The sequence below is a fragment of the Eptesicus fuscus genome, chromosome 20, assembly GCF_027574615.1.
Source record: "Eptesicus fuscus isolate TK198812 chromosome 20, DD_ASM_mEF_20220401, whole genome shotgun sequence".
NCBI lineage: Eukaryota > Metazoa > Chordata > Mammalia > Chiroptera > Vespertilionidae > Eptesicus > Eptesicus fuscus.
In genome coordinates, this window is record NC_072492.1 from 12,378,774 (window position 1) to 12,402,060 (window position 23,287).

Genomic DNA, 23,287 nt, shown 5'->3' on the forward strand with positions numbered 1-23,287 from the left:
TGAAGGCACGGGAGATTCTGAAGCACAAGGTAGTGCCTTTTGGAAGCCCTTGGGCTATAGCTGGGGAGGCTAACACACTTGAGATCATTAAAGGGGAATTTAAGGCCGAGGAGAAGAGTCTGAAGGGACAACTCTTCCCTTTCTGCCCCCTTGCCCACCCTCAGGCTGTGTTTCCTCTTTACCTCCCAGGTTGGTGCCTCTTCTCTCCCTCTGGCTCTTTAGCCTCCACTTCTTCCCGAAAGCTTTCCTTGACCAAACCCATCTCTACCTTGCTCTGTCTGGCATTTAAACATTAAATCAACAAGCATCTAAGTACCTTATGCATGCTCAGAAACATACCTGGTGCTGTGAGGAAAACAGAATGGGCAACAGGCATTTCCTGAATCGTGCAAGGGTAACACCCTGAATGAGCTGCCCCTCACTCATGTTTAAATGAGTGTTAAACATGGTCCCTTGTATTACACATTGCACATGGAGTTACATCCACCTGGAACGTTTTTGCAGTTAACATCATTGCTGTCTCTTCATATCTGAATGTGTGTATTATAAATCGTAAGTGATATACAGTGTAAAGCACAGTGCCATGTAACTTCTTGCTGGCTGTTTTTGACCTACATGAGGGGGGTTGTCAATTGTCTCAGAGCCACACTCTTCAATAATTTATTCCACCACTTTGGTGATTCCTTCCTCAGCCTCTACATCAACAGAATGCTTTATAAAGTTTTTGGTTTATAAAGTACGGAGGATAAGAAATGCTTAGTAACATCAGCTCTAGTGAGTGAAAGAAAGCAGCCACAGGCTGTTACTCCACATGCTTCCTATGCAACAAAAGTAGTTTGTGTGTGATACAGATTCTGAGCTGCACAGATAGCCTCACTGCTGTTATTTTTCATTCAGGCACCCATATCAGCACAAGTTTGCATAACTCATACTGTGTAGTACCCAGGAACCACCTGGTTTCTGCCCTTAAAGAGCTTCTGTTCTATTTGGGAAGTTGAGACATAATCATGTGAAAAGTTAAATAGTGATGTTGTGGTCTAGTTTGTTTGGTTGCAAGGAACCTGCACAAACTCTGTCAAATGAAGGGATGATTGTAGCACAGACTCTGGAGCCAGGCTATAAGCATTCAAATCCTGCCTCTGCCACTTAATTAGCTGTTTGACTTTGGACAATTACTTTACATTCACTGTGCCTCAGTTTCCTCATCTGTAAAATGGCACAAACAATAGTATCAATGTCATGGAGTTGTGTGGGATTACATTGATTGGTATGTGTAAAGCTCTTAGAACAGTGCTGGCTATTAGAAATAATTTTTATTTACTTTAAGTTCCAGAATCTCATTGGCACCTGAGCACAGAAACTTGGAACTATAGGGTAGTTCTGGATTCACAGTAACATCAAGGAACAACTAGAACAAATCAGTTAATCTCTCCCCACTTCCATCTCCCTCCACTTTGCTTTATTCTCAGTTTTCCTTTACCCGAGATAATAATGGCCTCTCCAGCCCTGACTCTCTGTGTCCTCTCTGGCATCTTCCCTCTGGGTTTTAGTTGGAAAGGCTGAGGGGGAAATCATCCTCTTTTCTTCAGTCTTGGATTGACTACTCTTGTGCCAGGAACCCTTTTCTTAAACTCATGAGCTATGACTGGGGCAACAAAGAAACCAAATGGTTGAAAACATGGTCCCTTAGACAATAGGAACTGTGAGCAACTAGGGCAAAACAGAGCAGGGCAACACTGTACTAGTCACATTTTTGAGGTCAGACCTTGGCTCCACCACTTCCTGGCTGTGTGTAACTGTGGGCAAGTCATTTAATTGCTCTAAACTTTCTTCATCTGTGAAATTAATATACCAACAGTACCAACCTCAAAGTTTGTTAGGAGATTATACTTCTAAAGCGCTAAGCAGTACCAGAAACAAAATACTAAAAAAAAAAAAAAAAAGCTACCTTTTTAATTATTAAGGGGATATGGTGAGTGTGGGCAGTGAGAGGTATCTCTGAGACAGATAATCTAGGAGAGCTTCATAAGATAATAAAGATAAGGGCCACAAGGATGGGATGGATAATAATAGCATTCATTGCTCAGAGGAGAGTAGTACTGGGAATGCTTTTATTTTTATTTTTTTTAAATATATTTCATTATTGATTTTTTACAGAGAGGAAGGGAGAGGGATAGAGAGCTAGAAACATCGATGAGAGAGAAACATCCACCAGCTGCCTCCTGCACACCCTGTACCGGGGATGTGCCCACAACCAATGTACATGCCCTTGACCGGAATCGAACCTTGGACCCTTCAGTCCACAGACTGATGCTCTATCCACTGAGCCAAACCGGTTTCGGCTGGGAATGCTTTTAGACCCCAGCTTAAATACGTTGTCTTGAATGAGCCTTTCCCCAATTTCTCTGACTTGGTCAAGTTTGTTCTCTTAGCGCCAATACTTCTCCATAGTATGTAAGATGTATCATGGTTACAATTAAACAATTGTTGAGTTAGTTGATGTCTGCCTCCCCCATTAGAATGTAATCACCATTATGGCAGGGTCTGCCCCGTTTTATTCACTGTATGTCTGAGCCCAACACAGCTCCTAGCACACAGTAAGGATGCATTAGGTTGGCAGCTTCATGGAATGTGGACTTGAGCATTTAGAATCATAAAGTTAGAACTGGAAAGTTTTTCTATTTGTTGAAAGGGAAACAGTGACTTGCCCCCGAAACCCATAGCCTGTTCACAGCAGAGCCAAGAATAGAAATCAAGTTGCCTCACTCTTCATCATATAAGTGGTTGCATTTCATCGTTTTCTTTGTCTCAGGACTTTTTCATTTGTGTCATTAGGTCAGAAGCACTTTGAGAGCTTCCTTCATGTTAGTAGAGTAGCTTTCTTTTTTTTTTTTTTTTTAATATATTTTATTGATTTTTTACAGAGAGGAAGAAAGAGGGAGAGTTAGAAACATCGATGAGAGAGAAACATCGATCAGCTGCCTCTTGCACCCCCCCGACTGGGGATGTGCCCGCAACTAAGGTACATGCCCTTGACCGGAATCGAACCTGGGACCTTTCAGTCCGCAGGCCGACGCTCTATCCACTGAGCCAAACCGGTTTCGGCTAGAGTAGCTTTCTTGAGTGGAAACTGTCATTAAGCAACAATAATTTATTGAGCGCTATGGAACGTGCTCTTGGGATTATTATTTCTTTATTGAGGTATAATTGATATACAACATTATATTAGGCTCAGGTGTACCACACAATGACTCGACATGTATGGGAAAGGATCACCACAATAAGTTCAGTTAACATCTGTCACCATACATACAGAATTTTTATTTTCTTGTGATAACTTTTAAGATTTACTCTTAGCAACTTTCAAATATGCAAATAGTATTATTAACTATAGTTGCCATGCTGTATATCACATTCCTATGACTTACTTATTTTGTAACTGGAAATATGTACCTTTAAACTACTGTCAGGACTATTATTTTTAATAACAGTTTTATTGATATAACTCACATACCTCCAAATTCATTCTTTTAACGTATTTTAGAAGTCTTATGACCAAGGATTTACAGAAGAAGCCACATCAAGACTGGTAGGAAGAGCAGAGATCGAAGGGGGCTGGCCCGCTCCCACGGACTGTGGCTGAGATTCCAGAGGGCTATCTCAGCTGCAAAGGTTCCCCCTGAGGAGCATGGGTCTCAGTCCCATGCTGGGCTTCCCAGCCCAGAGCACCAGAGCCAGGAAGAGACGTCCACATAACATCTGGCTTTGAAATCAGCAGGGATTCTGTCTGCCAGGGAGAAATGGCAGTCTGCTAGAGACACAGCCCCCCTACTAAAGGGCCAACGCACAAAATCTTGATTGCAACTACTCACCCTGGGCTGTGGCAGAGGGAGGGTGGAGCAGATTAAAGTCTTGTATGGGGGAAGGTTTGTGGCTCTGGGGAGAGAGCTGAGGGCACAGCCGCCAGGACACCTGTGCTGAATCATTCTTCTACACCACAAACTCCATCTTTCTTGGATAGAGTACTCCCTCCTTATGGCATCAGCCTAGAGGAAAGCAATAGCCCCACCCTGCTGAGGAGTCAGCTGCCTGAGCTGTGGTGTAGCGAGGTCTGGGCAGACTCAGGGAGTGTCAGTGACTAAGTGGTGTGGCTTTGGGATGGGGGCCATGAACCCCTCACTGGAGATCTCCTAGCCCCACCTTTTGGGCTCCAGGTGGCCCCATCCTCTCAACTCCTAGTGGTCACGCTCTGTTGAACTTGGGCTCCTGGCATAATTTTGGACAGCTGAGTTTTGTGGCTCTAAGATGGGGCCATTTTTCCCTCACACGCCCGACCGGTTTGTTTGGGCCTCATAAACTCTGCTGGCCTCAGCCTGATGACTCCCTGAGACCCTGCCCCATGGCAAAGGTCTGCTGGCATACAGCAGGTGGCAGCTAGACTGGGTATACCCTGGGGCATTTGCTGAGTAGCCTTAGATCCAGCACTGACACTGAGTTTCAACCTGCATCAACCTGGTGAACACCACTCACCCTACCTGGTGACTCACTGAGAACCTACTTCATTCAACTTGAGTGCCGCCAGGGACTCTTTCAGCGACTGAGCCTAACAGGCAGCTGGCAGGAGGAGGCAGATCTTGGGGTTCCTTAGGACTTTTGCTGACCTGCTTCTGGGTCCAATGCTGGTAAAAGCTGGCTTCCCGCATACCCAGGCCCAGCAGAGGCAGGCACAAACAGTAGATTGCTTTGTAGTTCCAAACAGTTTGCCTAAAGCTAGTCACAGGCAGTGTCTGGCATTGGCCTTCACCAGTGTCCTTCCCAGAACCAACACACCCAGTGGCCAGCTTTAGACAATAGAGCTCATCAGTTAACTTAATAAGCAGCATATCCAAAAGGATATCTTGGCAGGCACCAGACCCTGCTGAGGCAAATTTTGCTACATGTGATCAACACCTGCACAGCCTGAGGGTCAACCCCACACACGAGCGGGCTCATAGTAATCAAGACTAAATTATAACAAGAGGACCCACATAAGGGACATTCCTGGAGCACCCAGATCAGGTGATGAAGGAGATAGCACCACTGGGTCTCAAAGGACACCTATTACCTAGGGCTACCCTACCAAGACTGGGAGTCATAGCAGATCTACCTAATACATAGAAGAAACACAAAGAAACAGCCAAAATGGGAGACAAAGAAATATGCCCCAAATGAAAAAATAGGAGAAATCTCCAGAAAAAAAGAGCTAAATGAAACGGAGGCAACCAATTTATCAGGTATAGAGTTAAACAAAAATGGTTATAAGGATGCTCAAGGAACCTAGTGAGAGCATCAACAAACAGATAGCAGATAAAAGGACATAGAGCCAGGCCGGTGTTGCTCAGTAGTGGACCCATGAATCAGGAGATCATGGTTCGATTCCCGGTCAGGGCACAGCCCCAGGTTGCAGGCTCGATACTCAGTGGGGGGTATGCTGGAGGCAGCCTATCAATGATTCTCATCATTGATGTTTCTGTATCTCTCTCTTCCTTCCTCTCTGAAATCAATAAAAATATGTACATTTAAAAAGATTAGAACAGAAATAAATGTAATAGAGTCTAAAAAAGTACAAAAGATTAATTAAATCAAGAGCTGGTTCTTTGAAAAGATAAACAAGATTGACAAACCTTTAACTAGACTCATCAAGAAAGAAAGAAAGAAAGAAAGGAAGAAAGAAAGAAAGAAAGATCTAAAAGATAAAATCAGAAATAAAGAGAAGTAACAACTGACACCAAAAAAATACAAAGCACTGTAAGAAAATATTACAAATAACTATATGCCAACAAATCAGACAATCTGGATAAAATGGATAGATTCCCAGAAACATACAATCTTCCAAAACTGATTCAGGAAGAATCAGAATCTAAATAGACAGATTACAACTAGTGAAATTGAAGCAGTAATCCAAACACTCCCAACAAACAAAAGTCCTGGACTGGATGGCTTCACAGGTGAATTTTACTCGAACATTCAAAGAAGAGCTGATACCTATGTTTCTCAAACTACTTCAAAAAATTAAGAGGAGGGAAGACTTCTAAGTTCATTTTAAGAGGCCAGCATTATCCTTATTCCAAAACCAGATAAGGACACTACAAAGAAAAAAAAATTAGCCCGTATCCCTGATGAATATAGATTCTAAAATCATCAACAAAATATTAGTAAACCTGATGGAACATTACATTAAAAAGATCAGACACTATGATAAAGTGGGCTTTATTCCAGGGATGCAAGGTTCATAAAATACCTGCAAATCAATGTGATACAACATATAAAAAAATGAAAGATAAAAATCACATGATCATGTCAATAGATGCAGAAAAAGCATTTGATAAAATCCAGCACCCATCTATAATAAAAACTCCAGCAAAGTGGGAAAAGTGAGAACATACCTCACAACATAATAAAGACCATATGTGACAAATCCACAAGCTACGTCATACTCATTGGGCAAAAACTAAGTGTTTTCCTTAAGATCATGAACAAAACAGGAATGCCCACTTTCACCATTCAACGTAGTACTGGAAGTCCTAGCCCCAAGAAACAGACAAGAAGAAATAAAAGGCATTTAAATTGGAAAGGAAGAACTAAAGATGTCATTATTTACAGATGACATAATACTGTATCTAGAGAACCCTAAAGATTCCACCAAAGCCCTGGCTGGTTTGGCTCAGTGGATAGAGCGTCGGCCTACAGACTGAAGGGTCTCAGGTTCGATTCCAGCCAAGGGCACATGCCCAGGTTGTGGGCTCGATCCCCAATGCGGGGTGTGCAGGAGGCAGCCGATCAGTGATTCTCTCTCATCATTGATGTTTCAATCTCTCTATCCCTCTCCCTTTCTCTCTGAAATCAATAAAGAAATATATTTTAAAAAAATTTCACACAACAAAAAAAACTACTAGAACTGATAAATGAATTCAGTCAAGTAGCAGGATACAAAAAAATATCCAGAAATTGGTTGCATTTTTATATACCAATAATGAACTATTAGAAAGGGAAACTAAGAAAACAATCCCATTTTTAGTGGCATAACAAAGAAAATACCTTGGATGTAAAAGACCTATACTCAGAAAATTATAAGACACTGAAGAAAGAAATTGAAGATGATACAAATAAGTAGAAGCATATACCATGTTCATGGATAGGAAGAATTAACATCATTAAAACTTTTATACTACCCTGGCTGGATGGCTTGGTTGGACATTGTCCTGTGCACCAAAAGGTTGCCAGTTTGATTCCCAGTCAGGGCTTATGCTCGGGTTGTGGGTTCTATCCCCAGTGTGGGGCATGCAATAGGCAGCCGATCAGTGCTTCTCTCTCCTTCTTTCTAAAATCAATAAAAACATACATTTTTAAAAAATGTCCATAGTACTCAAAGCAATTTATAGATTCGATGCAATTCTTATTAAGATACCAATGGCATATTTCACAGACCTAGAGCAAATGTTCCAAAAATTTATATGGAACCACAAAAGATCCTGAATAGCCACAGCAATCTTGAGAGAGAACAAAGTTGGAGGAATCTACTACCTGATATCAAACTATACTCTAAGGCCATAGTAATCAAAACAGCATGGTACTTAGCCTAGTTGGTGTGACTCAGTGGTTGAGCATTGACCTATGTGAACCAGGAGGTCACTGTTCAATTCCTGGTCAGGGCACATGCCCGGGTTTTGGGCTCCATCCCCAGTAGGGGGAGTGCAGGAGGCAGCCAATCAGTGATTGTCTCTCATCATTGATGTTTCTATTTCTCTATCCCTCTTCCTTCCTCTCTCTCTAAAAATCAATTTTAAAAAACATTTTAAAAATGGGCAGAGAACCAGAATAGACATTTCTCCAAAGAAGATACACAGTGGCCAATAAGCACATGAAAAGGTGTTCAACATCATTAGTCACGAGGACAATTCGAAACAAAACCACAAAATACTACTTTATACCCACTAAAATAACTATAACAAAAGGATGGATAATAACTAGCATTGGTGAGGGTGTGAAGAACTTGGAACCCTCACATGTTGTTGGTGGGTATATAAAATGATGACGTTATTTCGGCAAACAGTTTGGTAGTCTTCAAAATGTAAAACAAAGAGTTACATATGACCCAGCAATTCTATTCCTAAGTAGATACCCAAGAGAATTGAATATAATATATGTCCACACAAAAATCTATATGAAATATTCACAGTAGCATTATGCATAACATCCAAAAAGTAAAAAATAGAAACAACCTAAATGTCCATCAACTGATGAGTGGATAAATGTGATATGTCCATATAATGGAATATTATTTGGCAATGAAAAATGTATAAAGTAATGATATATACTATAACATGGATGAACCTTGAAAAGATTATGTTAAACTGAAGCCAGTCAAAAAAGGCCACATATTGTTTGGCTCCGTTTATGTGTAATGCCCATAATAGGCAAATCCATAGTGATAGAAAATAGATTAGTGGCTTCCAGGGACTTAATGGAGGTAGGAATGGGTAGTTACTGCTAGTATGTACTGAGTTTTATTTGGGTTTGATGAAAATGTGCTGATGTTAATGTTGATGGCAGGTCTGTAAATATACAAAAAAACACTTTAAAATACTTTATTATTTTTTAATTTTTATTGACGTTATTAGGATTTAACTGGTTAATAAAATTATATAGACTTCCCGTGTACAATTCTATAATACATCATCTGTATATTGTATTGTGTGTTTACCACCCAAAGTCAAATCTCCTTCTGTCACCATTTATCCCCACTTAGCCCTATTCTGCCTCTCCCCACCCCCTGTCCCACGGGTAATCACCATGCTGTTGTAGCTGTGTCTGTGAGTTTTTGTTTGTTTAGCCGCTTCACCTCTTCACCCCGCCCCCAGCCGCATACCCTCCAAGAGCTGTCAGTCTGTCTCCTGTATCTGTGAGTCTGTTTCTGTTCTGTTAGTTTATCTGTTCACTAGGTCCCACATGTAAATGAACTCATGTGGTATTTGTCTTTCTGACTGGCTTATTTCACTTACCATAATACTCTCCAGGTCCATCTACGCTATGGCAAAAGGTAAAATTTCCTTTTTTTTTTTTTACAGCCGAGTAGTATTCCATTGTGTAAATGTATCAGCTTTTTTAGCCACTCATGATAGTCACTTGAGCTGCTTCCACATCTTGGCTATCTATAATAATAAAAGCATAATATGCTGATTAGACCGGACATCCTTCTGGACAAAGCTGCTGCAGGCGGGGGCCGCGGCAGAGGCGGCAGAGGCCCCTGGCCGTGGCTAAGGCCCTTGCATGAATTTCGTGCATCGGGTCTCTAGTTATAAATAACACTGCAATGAAGAGGAGTGCATATATTCTTTCAAATCAGTGTTTTGGGTTTCTTTGGATATATTCCCAGAAGTGTTATCACTGGATCATAAGACAGTCCCATTTTTAATTTTTTAAGGAAACTCCATACTGTTTTACACAGTGGCTGCACCAGTCTGCATTCCCACCAACAGTGCACAGGGTTTCCTTTTCTCCACATCCTCACCAATCTCTGCCCCCTTTTTGTTGTTGTTTAAATGTGACTTCTATTTTTATCATTTTTTAAAAATATATTTTTATTGATTTCAGAGAGGAAGGGAGAGGGAGAGAGATATAGAAACATCAATGATGAAAGAGAATCATTGATTGGCTGCCTCCTACACGCCCCCTACCAGGGATTGAGCCTGAAACTTGGGCATGTACCCTTAACCAGAATCAAACCTCAGATCCTTCAGTCTGCAGGCCAACACTCTATCCACTGAGCCAAACCAGCTAGGGCTCTGCCCATTTTTTAATTGGATCATTTGTCTTTTTGTTATTTTATTATTGAGGAGTCCTTTTTAAATAAAAATCTCTTATCAGGTGTAAATCCCTTATCTAGATACAAATCCCTTATCTGATATATAATTTTCAAATATTCTCTCCCATTCTGTGGGTTGTGTTTTCATTTTCTTGCTGGTGTCCTGTGAATCACGAAAGTTTTTCATTTTGAGAAGTTTAATCTTTTTTTTTCTTTTGTTGCTTGTGTTTTTGGTGTCATGTGTAAGAAACCATTGCCTAGTCCAATGTCATGAAGATTTACTCATATGTTTTCCTTTAAGATTCATGGTTTAAGCTCTTACCTTTTAAAGTCTGTGATTTATTTTGAGTGAATTTTTTTGTATATAGTATGAGGTAGGGGTCCAGCTTCATTCTTTTGCAGGTGGATATTCAGTTGTCCCAGCACCATGTGTTGAAAAGACTATTGAATGAAGATCTTGGTACTCTTGTCAAAAATTAAGTGATCACAAATTTAGGCATTTATTTTTGGATTCCCAGTTCTGGTACATTGATCTATATATCATATTATCATGCCAGTATCGCACTGTTTTGATTACTATAACTGTATAGTAAGTTCTGAAATTTGGAAGTGTGAGCCTTCCACTCCAGCTTTGTTGTTCTTCTTTTTTTTTTTTTTAAATATATTTTATTGATTTTTTTTACAGAGAGGAAGGAAGAGGGAGAGGGATAGAGAGTTAGAAACATCGATGAGAGAGAACACGATTCAGCTGCCTCCTGCACACTCCCTACTGGGGATGTGCCCACAAACAAGGTACATGCCCTTGATAGGAATCAAACCTGGGACCCTGGGACCCTTCAGTCCTCAGGCTGACACTCTATCCACTAAGTCAAACCGGTTAGGGCTGTTCTTCTTTTTTCAAGATAGTTTGTCTCTTCTGGATCCCTTACATTTCTATATGATTTTTAGGATAAATTTGTCAATTTCTACAAAAAAAAGCCAGCTGGGCCTGCCTGGAGTGGCTCAGTGGTTGAGCATCGACCCATGAACCAAGAGATCCTCTGTTCCATTCCTAGTCAGGGCACATGCCCAGGTTGCAGGCTCCATCCCAAGTAGGAGGCATATAGGAAGCCGTCAATTTATGATTCTGTCTCATCATTGATGTTTCTATCTTCTCTCCCTCTCCCTTCCTGTCCCTGAAGTCAATAAAAACTTTTTTTTAAAGCCAGCCGGGGTTTGATAGAAATGCATTGAATTTGTAGATCTTAACAAAGTTAAGTATTCTGATCCATAAACATAGGATATCGTTCCATTTACTTAGGTCTTCTTTAATTTTTTCAACAATGTTTTGTTGTTTTTAACACTTTTTTTGGTTAAATTTATTCCTTTTGATGATTTTGTAACTGGTACTGCTTTCTTACTAGTAGTTTTATTTTTGGACTGTTTATTGTAGTATGTGGAAATGCACTTGTATCCTGCAACCTGCTGAACTCATTGATTAGTTCTAATAGGTGTTTTTTTTTAAAAATATATTTTATTGATTTTTTCACAGAGAGGAAGGGAGAGGGATAGAGAGCTAGAAACATCGATGAGAGAGAAACATCGACCAGCTGCCTCCTGCACACCCCCCACTGGGGATGTGCCCGCAACCAATGTACATGCCCCCGACCGGAATCGAACCCGGGACCCCTCAGTCCGCAGACCGACGCTCTATCCACTGAGCCAAACCGGTTTTGGCTCTAATAGGTTTTTAATGTATTTCTTATAATTTTCTACATATAAGATTATGTCATCTGCACATAGAGATAGTATTACTTCTTCATTTTCAACCTGGATGTCTATTATTTCCTTTTCTTGCCTAATTTCCATACAGAACATTGAATAGAAGTGGCAAGAGTAAACAACCTTGTCTTATTCTAAGATTATGTTTTAAAAATATATCCATTTGGTCATATTCTTGAGAAACTTAAACTCACGGTAGAGATGAAATTAATGTGTGAAATTGAAGGTGAAATTCAAGGGTGGGATAGCTTGCAGTGGGCTAGAGTAGCTAGGGAAGATTTCCTGGGGGGGAAAAAAACAACAATTTGTGATTTGGCTTGGCTGATAGGAGTTCATTTTTAGGCATGCTTGGGATACTTGAACATAGAAAAAAATGGGGAGTAAAGATAGAGATTCTGTAGAGCTATTTTAGGAGAGAGCAGTAGTTGGTCATCCAGAGTGCTGATGGATCTCCTACCACTGCTCAGCCTGCCTGGCTTCATTCAGCTCTCTGGACGGTCTACACCTTCCATTCACCTATTAGTAACCCCCTAAAGTATAGTGTTGCTCAAAATGGGTCCACTGCCTTTTGCTTTAGAATCACCCAGGGGGATCTGTTAAATAGACTGATACCTGCTCCTCACCTGTGGTGCTAAATCAGAATCTCTGGAGGCAGATCCTAGGAGTCTGATTCCCAGGTGATTTCCTATATATCATGAAGTTTGGGAGACACTATCTTAAAGCACCTTGTGTAGCATCTGTTCCCAAGTTTTTCCCAACTCATTCAGGCCCCCAATTCTACTTAGTAGATGATCTTCCCTCTGACATCGTTAAAGTCAGAGTCATTCGATATTTATGGAGTTCCCTCATCTTCCTTCCTCTTTACTTCAGCAGACCAGTATCTCTTCACTTTTTATCTTTTCCTGTCCTTCTCCCTTCTCTCTTTAGTTATTCATACCCTTGATCCCATCCCTTCCCACCTGCCAGCAGCTGGCTGGACAAGAAATTAGACTGCTGAGAACAGAGTTTGAGCACCAAGAGAAGGAGCTGGAGAAGGTCTGCCACAGCGTCATTAGAGCTGTGTCCACCTGCAGGGGCCAAGCCAGGGCTGTTTTGGTGGCTTCCCAGTAGCACAGCACCTCCCTCTGCAGACACCTCTGTTAGATCGCCATCAAAGAGGGTGAGCAGGCACGGACAGGTGCATATTTGAAGGGCTCACATTTGAGACCAGATCAGTACATAAATCATATTTGAACTGCTAAGCATTTCTGGGCATTCTGAATCATTGGGTATGTGAATAAGAGAGAAATAGGCACTGTTGTATTTTATCACTATGTAAATCAGTGGAAGATACAGTTTACATGCTGTGGAATACACATATACATTCATATACACATATATATCATTAAAAACTCAATTCATCGCCGAAACCGGTTTAGCTCAGTGGATAGAGCGTCGGTCTGCGGACTGAAGGGTCCCGGGTTCGATTCCGATCAAGGGCATGTACATTGGTTGCAGGCACATCCCCGGTGGGGGGTGTGCCGGAAGCAGCTGGTCGATGTTTCTCTCTCATCGATGTTTCTAGCTCCCTATCCCTCTCCCTTCCTCTCTGTAAAAAATCAATAATAATTTTTAAAAAAGTCAATTCATCCAGCATCATCAGTCTCCTCTCTTTGTGGCTTCTTCCCTTCCACAAGCATGAGAGATCTTCCCTATTTTAGAAACCCTTTCGCCTGGCCCTTCTGCCTCCTCTAGCCGTCATCTGATTTCCCCCTTCCTCCAAGTTAACATGCTCCAGTGAGGGGGCAGCGCCTTGTTACGACATCTCCTCTTCCTGCTCTCACAACTGCAGTTCCCACAGAGGTTCCTAGTGGTTTCCTGGGCGCTAGGTCACTGCTGTTTTCTTCAGTCCTCATTGCCTCCTCCTCTGGAGTCGGTTCTTCTGCGCTCCATCGTGGTGCACATGGCCATTCCTCAAAGGCTGACCTTGGCTCTTTTATTCTTTTTCCCCTGTGCATACTCCCTGGACATCTGGTCTCCTGTCTCCAACTCTCACATGTGTGAATGTCCTCTAACTCTTTATCTCCGGACCTTTGTTTCTAACTGCCTGATAGACATTTACTCCTACGCGTCCCCTAACATCTCGTACTCAAGACCCAAACCCAGACTGCTGTTCCTTAGCATGTTATGGCCTTCCCCACTCCTTTCTTTTTTTAAATATGTTTTTATTGATTTCAGAGAGAAAGGAAGGCGGTAGGGGGAGAGAGAGACATGGATGGGCTGCCTCCTGCATGCCCCCCACTGGGGATCGAGCCCGCAACCTTGGTACGTGCCCCCACCAGGAATTGAATGAGTGACCTTTTGGCTCATGGGACTTCGCTCGACCAACTGAGCCACTCCAGCCAAGCAGCCTTCCCCAGTCTTAAGTTCCTATCACCGATGGGAACCTTAGCCAGCTGCCAAAGCCCAGCGTAGACTCTCCTCTGGGGAGTCTGCCCGAGATTTCCAATCTGAATTTAGTTCTGGTCCCTGAAACCATGAAACAGATTTTTTACCCAGTTCAACTCCCTCTTAGTTTGTATGTGGAAGATGAGGCTCCAAACAGTTAAATACCTGCTTAGGGACATACAGCTAATGCTAAAGTTCTTAGAAACTCACTCTCCAGTGCTCTTTCCACTCCACCAAGCAGTTTCTTAATGCCTTGAGTGCTTTCAGTTGCCCTTATGGCAAATAATCATATACTGCCATGTGTGCATGCTGGGGTACTTAAAAAGTTAGAAGATCCTGGAGCGACCTTCCATGTTTCTCATGTATCACTGAGCTCCTCATTGTGCCTAACTGAGGAGTCATCACTCAGTTAGTGCTCAATAAATATTTAATTGCTGAATGAAAGAAGAGAAAGTTGCCTTATAGATTTTCCCTGATTAGGGCCTAGCCCAGTACAGGGTAGATGCAGACGCTCAGGAAATATTTATTGGTGACGGGCAACTGTAACGATCTGGCTGAGGTGTTTGGACTCTTCTTAGGCGGTGGGAGCCATACTGGTTCTAGGCAGGAGAGTAGGATTTAAAAAGCACCATGTTAGGAGGGTTCAATCTGGCAGCGGCAGCAGAAGGAAGAGTGGTGACGCAGGAACTCCAGGAGGGAAAAGAGGAGGGATTGCTTGGCCGGCAGCTTTAGGAATAGAGAGGAAAAGACAAACAGGGTCATTCTGAAGGGAGGAAGGATAGGGTGACTGTGATGTGCAGAAGGAATGGGGAGGGGGGTAGAGAATGGTACAGAGGAGAGATTTTGCTTTGAAAACGGTATTGCTCTTGACGGGGGGAGAGGAGTGGTCTCTGAGGAGCATGCTCTGTGGAGGATGTTCGGTACATAGCTGCTGTGACACATTCATGCTCTCAGCCTAGTTCTTAGCGTAACCATTCCAAGTAGGTGTGGTTATCTTTGCTTGTGGGTCAGAACACGGGCTTGAAACCATTAAATTATCTTCTGAACCCAGTGTGTCTGACCTCAAAGATTGTTCTTTCATTTCTCAGTGCCTCCCAAACATAAAGGAGGAGACAGATTTGGAGCTAAGATTATAAAATTAAATCTGTGCTGATTTGAGGTGATGGTGGGATGTCATTGTGACTCTAATAGGCCCATCATATTTTCTCTTAGGTTAGGAGCATCCAGAAAATCTTAACTCCTTTTTCCTTGTCTCTGTCCATCTAGAAAGAACTAAGGTGGATGCAGAAAAAGACTTCTCAGCAGAGTTAAGAGGCCCCCAAATGGATGAGCCCTGCTTTTGGGGAGACTTTTAGGGAACTGGGCTCCCTTCCTCTAAGTTTAGATTTGCAGGTAGACAAGATGCCTTCTTCCAGATTCCAGGCCTCTCATTAGTCCTCACACTACAGTGACAATATCTCCCTTTCCTGTGGGCCTGCTGTTTTATTAGACCTGTGCAAGGTCTTTTCTAAAGGAACTTCAGCTGGAGCTAAATAACTGAACATAGAACCACGAAATTCTTGGTCTGGTCAGCCCAGGCTCATTCAGAGCACATAGAAGGAGCCGTCTTCTACTTCTGTCAAGTCTTTCCCTGGAGTAGCTTGGGGGTGTTCTTTCAGGCTTCCGTACGCTAGGCTCTGGGCGAGGTAGGTACTGGACACGGGTAAACAGGGAGGACTCAGTCCCTTTTGTCTGGGGATGTCTAGACAAGTCGACACACCATTGCAGTGCATGCTAACACGTGCTCTGATGGGGAAGTACATTTTAATCCTCCAGTTCCCCTCTTTGAGAAAATGGACGGAGATCGTATAGGGTAAGGATATTCTTTAAAAAAAAGCCGCGGGCTGGTGTCTCCCTGGTCCCAGCCATGCCCAAGTATGTTCCCTGTGCTGGCTTCAGTGGATGAAAGGGGAAGGATTCTTTTGGTGTTTTTTGTTTGTTGGTTGTGTTGTTGTTTTTTGTTTTTTTTAGAAATCTTATATTGGTTTTCAAAATCAGGGAGAAAGGAGTTTTAGATTATATACGTCTAGGATTATCAGCACAGAGGCCCAAGCACTGCCTGGAGAGTTTGTTTCCTAAGTGACATCCTCAGTTTGTGCCTCTCCTCTTAGTCCTGCAGGTGGCGGGAGAGGGTCTGCCCAGTCTGCAGAGCACAGGAGCAGGCTGGCTCTCAGCTTGCAGCCCCACTTCCCAGCCTCTCTCCCTCTTTCAAAAAAGAAGTCCTGCCAGGAGGGTGTAGGCGGGCCGCCCGGCAGCTGTGCTGCTCAGCCAGGCTGCCTGCTCTTGGCTCGGCAGGCAATGAGCCTCTTTAGAGGCTTTGTCTGAGCCTTTCGGGCTCTCTCCTCCTGGCACTGCTTGGCTCAGGAAAGCAGGAACGGAAAGTTCTCCCTTCTCATCTGCCCCTGCCAGTGGCCCTCTCACTGTCACCTGCTCTCCCTCCCTACCTAGAGCTCTCTTCTACCCCCAAAGGCCACAAACACTGGCTCTGAAGCCCTGGGTCTCGGGAGGACTGGGAAGGGGGGAAATGTCAAAAGGATGGTGGCTCTCAAGTTCCAACTCCCTGCTTTTAAAAAATTAGTAACTGTAAGTAACTGTTACTGCACACATGCTCTTAACCAATACCAGGCATCGTCTTAACCATTTTATGGGCATTGCCTCATTTAAAGTTGACACCAACCTACCCTAGCCAGTTTGGCTCGATGGATAGAGTGCTAGCCCATCAACTGAAGGGTCCTAGGTTCCATTCCAGTCAAGGGCATGTACCTCGGTTGCAGGCTCAGTCCCCAGCCCTGCATGTGTGGGAGGCAACCAGTAGCTGTGTCTTTTACATCGATGTTTCTCTCTCTGTCTCTCCCCCTCCCTTCCACTCTCTAAAAATCAATGGAAAAATATCATTGGATGGGGATTAACAGTCAATCAGTCAATCAATCAATCAATCAGTCAATTTGACACCAACCCCAGAGGTGGGTACTCAGGCACCCCATTTTGCAGATAGGCTATACACTCTCAGAGTTTGTCATTGAGTTTGAAATCAGGAGCATGTCTTTGAAAAGCTAGCTGGGCTCTGGCTTCTGTTTTCTCTCATTTTCTGACTTTTCCCATAGAACATGAACTCTGAACCCATCCAGGAAAAGGGCAGCTGGCCATCAGGGTTCCCTCTGCAGGCCTCTCATAATATACTAGTCTTCAATCTTCTCTCCTGATTGAATACATCCCCACCCCCTACCCCCCAGGCTACATAATATTTTTTCTGAAGTCCGACACCTTATTTATTCTTTCTCTCCCTCTCCCCGCCCCTCCAGGACCCTGCTGGAATCTTTGAGCTGGTGGAAGTGGTTGGCAATGGAACCTATGGACAGGTGTACAAGGTGAGACTCTAATGGTGCAGAAGTGTGACTGTCTTCCCTGGGGCCCTCTCAGGAGGGGTGGAAGAAGTATATTCCAGATCAGGAAAGTGGAGGGGTTATGGGAGGTTGCAGAGGCCGGGGATGTGGGAAAAAGAGAGAGAAGAGAAGAGAAGAGAAGAGAAGAGAAGAGAAGAGAAGAGAAGAGAAGAGAAGAGAAGAGAAGAGAAGAGAGGAGGAAAGTAATGAGGGAAGGAAGCAGCAAGAAGTGGGATGTTTTTGCTGGCTTCTGCCTGAGTTTAGAACTATTGGTATAGCAGGGACAAGTTTGGTGTTGAATGGGGTGTGGGAAAGGAACAGCTGAAGGCAGAGGGAATGGTATCAGAGCTCACTTGGGAGTCCAAAATAAAGCTCAGGCCAGAGGTGCAGGTTTGGCCTGACAACAGAAAAACCCAGGACTTGGAGTGGGTGGGATCCAATGAGTGACCCTCTGCAGAGGCTTTCTTGAGCTCCCACAGCTGGTCTGCAGCAGGGCGGGAGCCAGAGCTCAGGCCTTCTGCCCTTGAGGCCGCCTCTCTCCCACAGAAGTGGTGTTTCCTCAGCCACTGACTGTACCTTCTGGCCTGGCCAGCTCAGCATTCTCCTGTGGCCTGATCTCTGGTCCCACTTGAATGGGGGGAGGTGGCCACAGCAGAGATATGTTCAAGGTGGATGCTGCCCCAGAGAACACACTGCGGGCTTCTTTGTCTCCAGACACAATGCTGGGTCTTTTCACAAGTCCCCTCTGCATCTCCAGGGCCTGTTTCCTGGGTCACTGGGACCATCTGCCTTTCTCTTACCCTTCTTCCTTGTAAGCTTTGGGAAACAGGCACCTCCTCCCCCCATTTCCCCATCTCGTGCCTAATTGTTGCCATGGAAATCCTAGCTCTGTGTTTTACTGCTTTTCTGGGCTCGGGGTCTTGAATGACTGCTGAGGGTAAAAATAATCCATGGCCTGGCAATGCCCTGTTCATCCCCATGAGGGGCTGCTTTCCCTCACCTTACTCTCCCCAGAAGCCTTGGACTTTCCTGTCCAAACCCCAGGTGGCTCCTGCTAGGAATATTAGGAGGAGGGGGGAAGAGACAATGGCAGGGCCATCCTATATATGGAAGTTTCTTCCCATTAGCTCTGGTGATAGGGCCATCGACATGTTAGTGTTTCCCTGTGTTTCCTAAAAATCTCAGCTCTATTTTCTTAAAATATGTTTTTTATTGATTTTTTTTTTTTTTTTTTTTTTTTTTAGAGAGAGAGGAAGGGAGAGGGATAGAGAGATAGAAACATCTATGAAAGAGAAACATTGCCCTAACCAGTTTGGCTCAGTGAATAGAGCATAGGCCTTCGGACTGAAGGGTCCCAGGTTCAATTCCGATCAAGGGCATGTACCTTGGTTGCAGGCACATCCCCAGTAGGGGGTGTGCAGGAGGCAACTGGTCGATGTTTCTCTCTCATTGACGTTTCTAACTCTCTATCCCTCTTCCTTCCTCTCTGTAAAAAATCAATAAAATATTTATTTAAAAAAAAGAGAGAGAGAGAGAGAGAAACATCATGGATCAGCTGCCTCCTGCACACCCCCTACTGGGGATAGAGCCTGCAAACCGGGCATGTGCCCTGACCTGACCGGAACCGAATTAGTGACCTCTTGCTTCCTGGGTTGATGCTCATCCTCTGAGCCACACCAGCGAGTTCGGCTCTATCTTAATTCTTTCCTGTCAACAAAATAAAAAGCCTGGGCGGTGTGTGGGGGGGAACCGGGGGGGGGGGGGGACCCTGGGAATAGCCTCCTATCCAAAGGGCGCTTGTGTTGCATAAAAGATGCAAAGAGAGGCAAAGGCCCTCCCTCCTCAGCGTCTCTCCCAGGTCCCTCCAGCTCCATCTGAGGATGGAGAAGGTATCCTTGACTCCCCGCTCTAACTTTCAAACTGTAGGAAGTACAAGCCAGAGAGGCTTGAGTATGAAGGGAGCAGACCTTTCATTTTTTACCAAGCACAGAGCTTGGAAATCCAGTCTTGGTAGCTTTTCTGTAGCCCACTGTTAGTCCTGTGACCAACCAATAAATTGAGGTGTCTAGCCACCATGAGGGGCATGTTCTAAGATAGAAAAGGCCAACAGGTGTGGCTTCTCCCAGAATCAAGCCCTCCGGGAGCATGACCCAGGCCCCTCTGTGTTTGCCTTTCTGTGCACAGGGTCGTCACGTCAAGACGGGGCAGCTGGCTGCCATCAAGGTCATGGATGTCACGGAGGTAAGAAGCGGAATGGGGCAGAGGGGGGTTGAAGCATTGAGGACAGGGCTCACCTTCTCCCATTCACCCAGGATGAGGAAGAAGAGATCAAGCAGGAGATCAACATGTTGAAAAAATACTCTCACCACCGCAACATTGCCACCTACTATGGAGCCTTCATCAAGAAGAGCCCCCCTGGGAACGACGACCAGCTCTGGGTGAGAGTGCCCTCTGGCCTGCCCCTGCCCTCCTTGCCCTTTCTGTCTCCAGGCTGCTTGTTTGGAACTCAGCATCAGTACCCAGAGTCTCCTGGCCAGCCTTCTCTTCAGTCCCACAGGCTCTCCTGTGTATGGATTGAGGGACCTCCTGACCCACACTTTGCAGTCTCTTGTTCTCTGGGCGTTTTGGTGGCAGGGGTTCTGGGCTCCCCCCCACCTTTGCCCTAACCAGTACCTTACCCTGTGTCCAACAGGCACTTCCTAAGTGTCGAGCAGTGTAATCCTAGCGAGGGCTGGGACAGACCACAGGGAGGTCAGTTGAGTTCTCCTGCTCTGGCACAGCCCCCAGGAAGGCAGCAGACCAAACTCTGTGGTAGGCGACAGATAGCGCTTGGACCCCTCCTGGCAGGGTACAAGCCTCTGGGTAATTGTTCTAACTAGAACTTACTGCTGCTCTTTTGGTCTCCCCCAAATTCCCTCCTGGCCCAGAACATTTCTAAGTCATTCACCCTCCCTACCTGGGCACTGGTGCCAGCTGGTTCCTCAGCCTCGCCCTCTCTGGCACTCAGCCAGACCCAAGGACAGAGCAGCAGGGAACATGGCAGTGGCTGGGTAAGGTGGGGATGGGGTGCAGCAGGGGATTGGTGCTCATGCCAAGTCTCCCCTTGCAGCAGTTGCCAGGTGAGTACTTATTTAGCACTTTCTGCATTCCCTGCACAGGTAAGTATGAATCATGGTTCCTGTTTCTGTGCAGTAGTCTTTCTGAAGGCGCACGTGCGCGCGCGCGCGCACACACACACACACACACACACACACACTCACACTGTCACACATTCACATTTCATACACACAAAGGAAGGTGAGTAATGGGTTAGAGAGGTTTACCTGCCAACTGTACCTAGTGAGAGATCCTTGAGGACTAGAGGTTAGGTGCAATGACCAGGCGCCCCCTTCTGGACCTGTTGGACATTGTGCTCCCACTATGCTATACTCAGATGTGGAGCATATGTAAATTATTTTTGCATATGCAAATGCCCACATCTCTTCCAACCTTTTTCTGTGTTGGGTGTGGCTTTTAGAAAAGGTACAGTGAAAACATTTCCACAGACATGCCTGTCACCAGGGGGACTTTCCTTTTGGCACCTGCCTCTGGGTCTCTGGTTCTTCCCTAGAGATGGCCCAGGGAGCTCTCCTCATCTCCCCGCTGTAGTCTTACCTCTGTTTGTGGAGTTTCCCCCAGAACACTACCAGGTTCCCTCCGCTCTCTGGTAGACCCTGTGTACTGTTTTTGTCTCTAGCAGACTGGAGAATTGCTGGTTCTAGCCCCTTTCTTGACTCAGGATGAGAGGTTGGCAGACTTTTTCTGTGAGGGACCAGATAGTAAATATTTGGGGCTTTGTGGATCATACTGTCGGTCACTACTCGGCTCAGCCATTGTACCATGAAAGCAGCCATAGACAATATATAAATGAGTGTGCATTACTGTCTCCCCCTTTATTTAGGACATGTGATCCTCTTTTTATTCTCTTCAGCCATTTGAAAATGTAAAAAACATGCTTAGCTCATTGGCCATAGTTTGCTAACCCTGCTCTAGAGCAGTAGGGGTTATGAGTCCCAAAGAGGATCTGATGAGCACATTGGACCCCTCATTTTGTCTACAATTTCAGGGATTCCTTGGGCTACTACTCTGGACAAAGACCATGTCCCCAAACCCACCCTCTCTATCTTTTCTGACTGTATTTCCTTCCCCTTTTTCTCCTAATCTCAGGAAGTTCTGTGGCCTTTGTGAGGGGGGCATGTGGCCCCTGCCCTTCAACTTATACCCGTTTTGACCCCAAGGCCTCTGGTTCTCCTCCAGGGAGCTGGCAGGGAAAGGGGCCTTGCCTAACTGCTATTTTTCCTTCCGGTCTCCCTGGGAATGCAGCTGGTAATGGAGTTCTGTGGTGCTGGTTCCGTGACGGACCTGGTAAAGAATACAAAAGGGAATGCCCTGAAGGAGGACTGCATCGCCTACATCTGCAGGGAGATTCTGCGGGTGAGTGCCAGGCCCCTCCCTGCCTCCTGCTCCTGGGCCACCCCCACTGGAGCTTCTCCCTGGGCATGGACCCCCCTGCACTGAGGAGGAAATGGAATTATGCCCTCTTTTATTTAATTTATTTTTATTGAGTTCAGAGAGGAAGGGAGAGGGATAGAGAGAGAGGAACATCAATGAGAGAGAATCATTGATTGGCTGCCTCCTGCACGCCCCCTACTGGCGGGGGGGTATCGAGCGCAACCCCGGCATGTGCGCTTGGCCAGAATCAAACCTGGGACCCTTCACTCTGCAGGCCAGTGCTCTAGCCACTGAGCCAAACCAGCTAGGGCTATGCCCTCTTTTACGGAGCAGGTGGCCTGATGGGGTTGGAAGCTAGAGACAGAGTCCTAACCTTGAGGACTCAAACTGTTGGAGGAGACAAGTGCCTCTGTTTCCAAGCTCTGCTATTTCTCCACTTGCATCCTACCCCTGGGAATTCCCAGGAGCCACCACGCTGAGGGAACTCCAGGAAGTCTCAGCCTGTACTTTGGGCACATGGTGGAGAGGGACTGCTGCTTCAGCCCAGCCCCATCCAGGCTGAATACCTCCCCTCCCTCTCAGTCAGTCCACGTCCTCGCTCCTTCCCCCCCCCTCCAACACCAAGCCTAATTCCCCCACTCTCTGCCCAGGGTCTGGCCCATCTCCACGCCCACAAGGTGATTCACCGAGACATCAAGGGGCAGAACGTGCTGCTGACAGAGAATGCCGAGGTCAAGCTAGGTGCGCTGACTGCTTCTGGGTGGACGGGCCCTCTCACCCCCAGGACGAGAGGCCCCTTTTCCCCTCTGGGGGCTTACGTCCCACAACCTGTAGGCTGGGAGGCTTGCTTTCCCATACCCTCCCCTGGGATGTCCTGCTCTCTGCTGTGTCCCCAGTGCTGTGCAGGTCCCTCTGGAGAGCTGGGGTATTTTTATCCGAGGTGTTGTCTTTTCACTTTGGTTTGTCCCAAGACACAGGGAGACTAGGTCTGGTTCTTCAGGGTGTTGATGGGATGGAAGAGGTTCCGGGGAGTGTCTAGGTAGAGCTAGGACCTCAGCTGCCTTGGGGCATGCCCATGCTGGGTCCAAGATGAGGGGAGCAGAGGTGACACTCTGCTATGACCCCTCCCTTCATGTCTTCTCAGTGGATTTCGGGGTGAGTGCTCAACTGGACCGCACCGTGGGAAGGCGAAACACTTTCATTGGGACCCCCTACTGGATGGCCCCGGAGGTCATCGCCTGTGATGAGAACCCCGATGCCACCTATGATTACAGGGTATGGACCAGAGAGTGTGCAGCATGGGGCAGCCAAGGCAGGAAGTGAGATGGGGTGATGGATAGAT

The 23,287-nt window shown here is 45.3% G+C and overlaps 1 protein-coding gene across 7 annotated transcripts in view; it reads left to right on the forward strand.

Annotated features, from left to right (window-relative positions):
• Positions 1–23,287, forward strand: part of MINK1 (misshapen like kinase 1) — a 60,607-nt gene that overhangs the window by 23,641 nt on the left and 13,679 nt on the right. For all 7 annotated transcript variants that reach the window (XM_028132951.2, XM_028132952.2, XM_008156705.3 and 4 more), the window contains exons 2-7: positions 17,374–17,439; positions 19,639–19,695; positions 19,767–19,892; positions 21,817–21,927; positions 22,596–22,686; positions 23,090–23,220. In XM_028132951.2, coding sequence (XP_027988752.1) covers positions 17,374–17,439; positions 19,639–19,695; positions 19,767–19,892; positions 21,817–21,927; positions 22,596–22,686; positions 23,090–23,220 — 582 coding nt within the window. The remainder of the gene's footprint in view (positions 1–17,373; positions 17,440–19,638; positions 19,696–19,766; positions 19,893–21,816; positions 21,928–22,595; positions 22,687–23,089; positions 23,221–23,287) is intronic.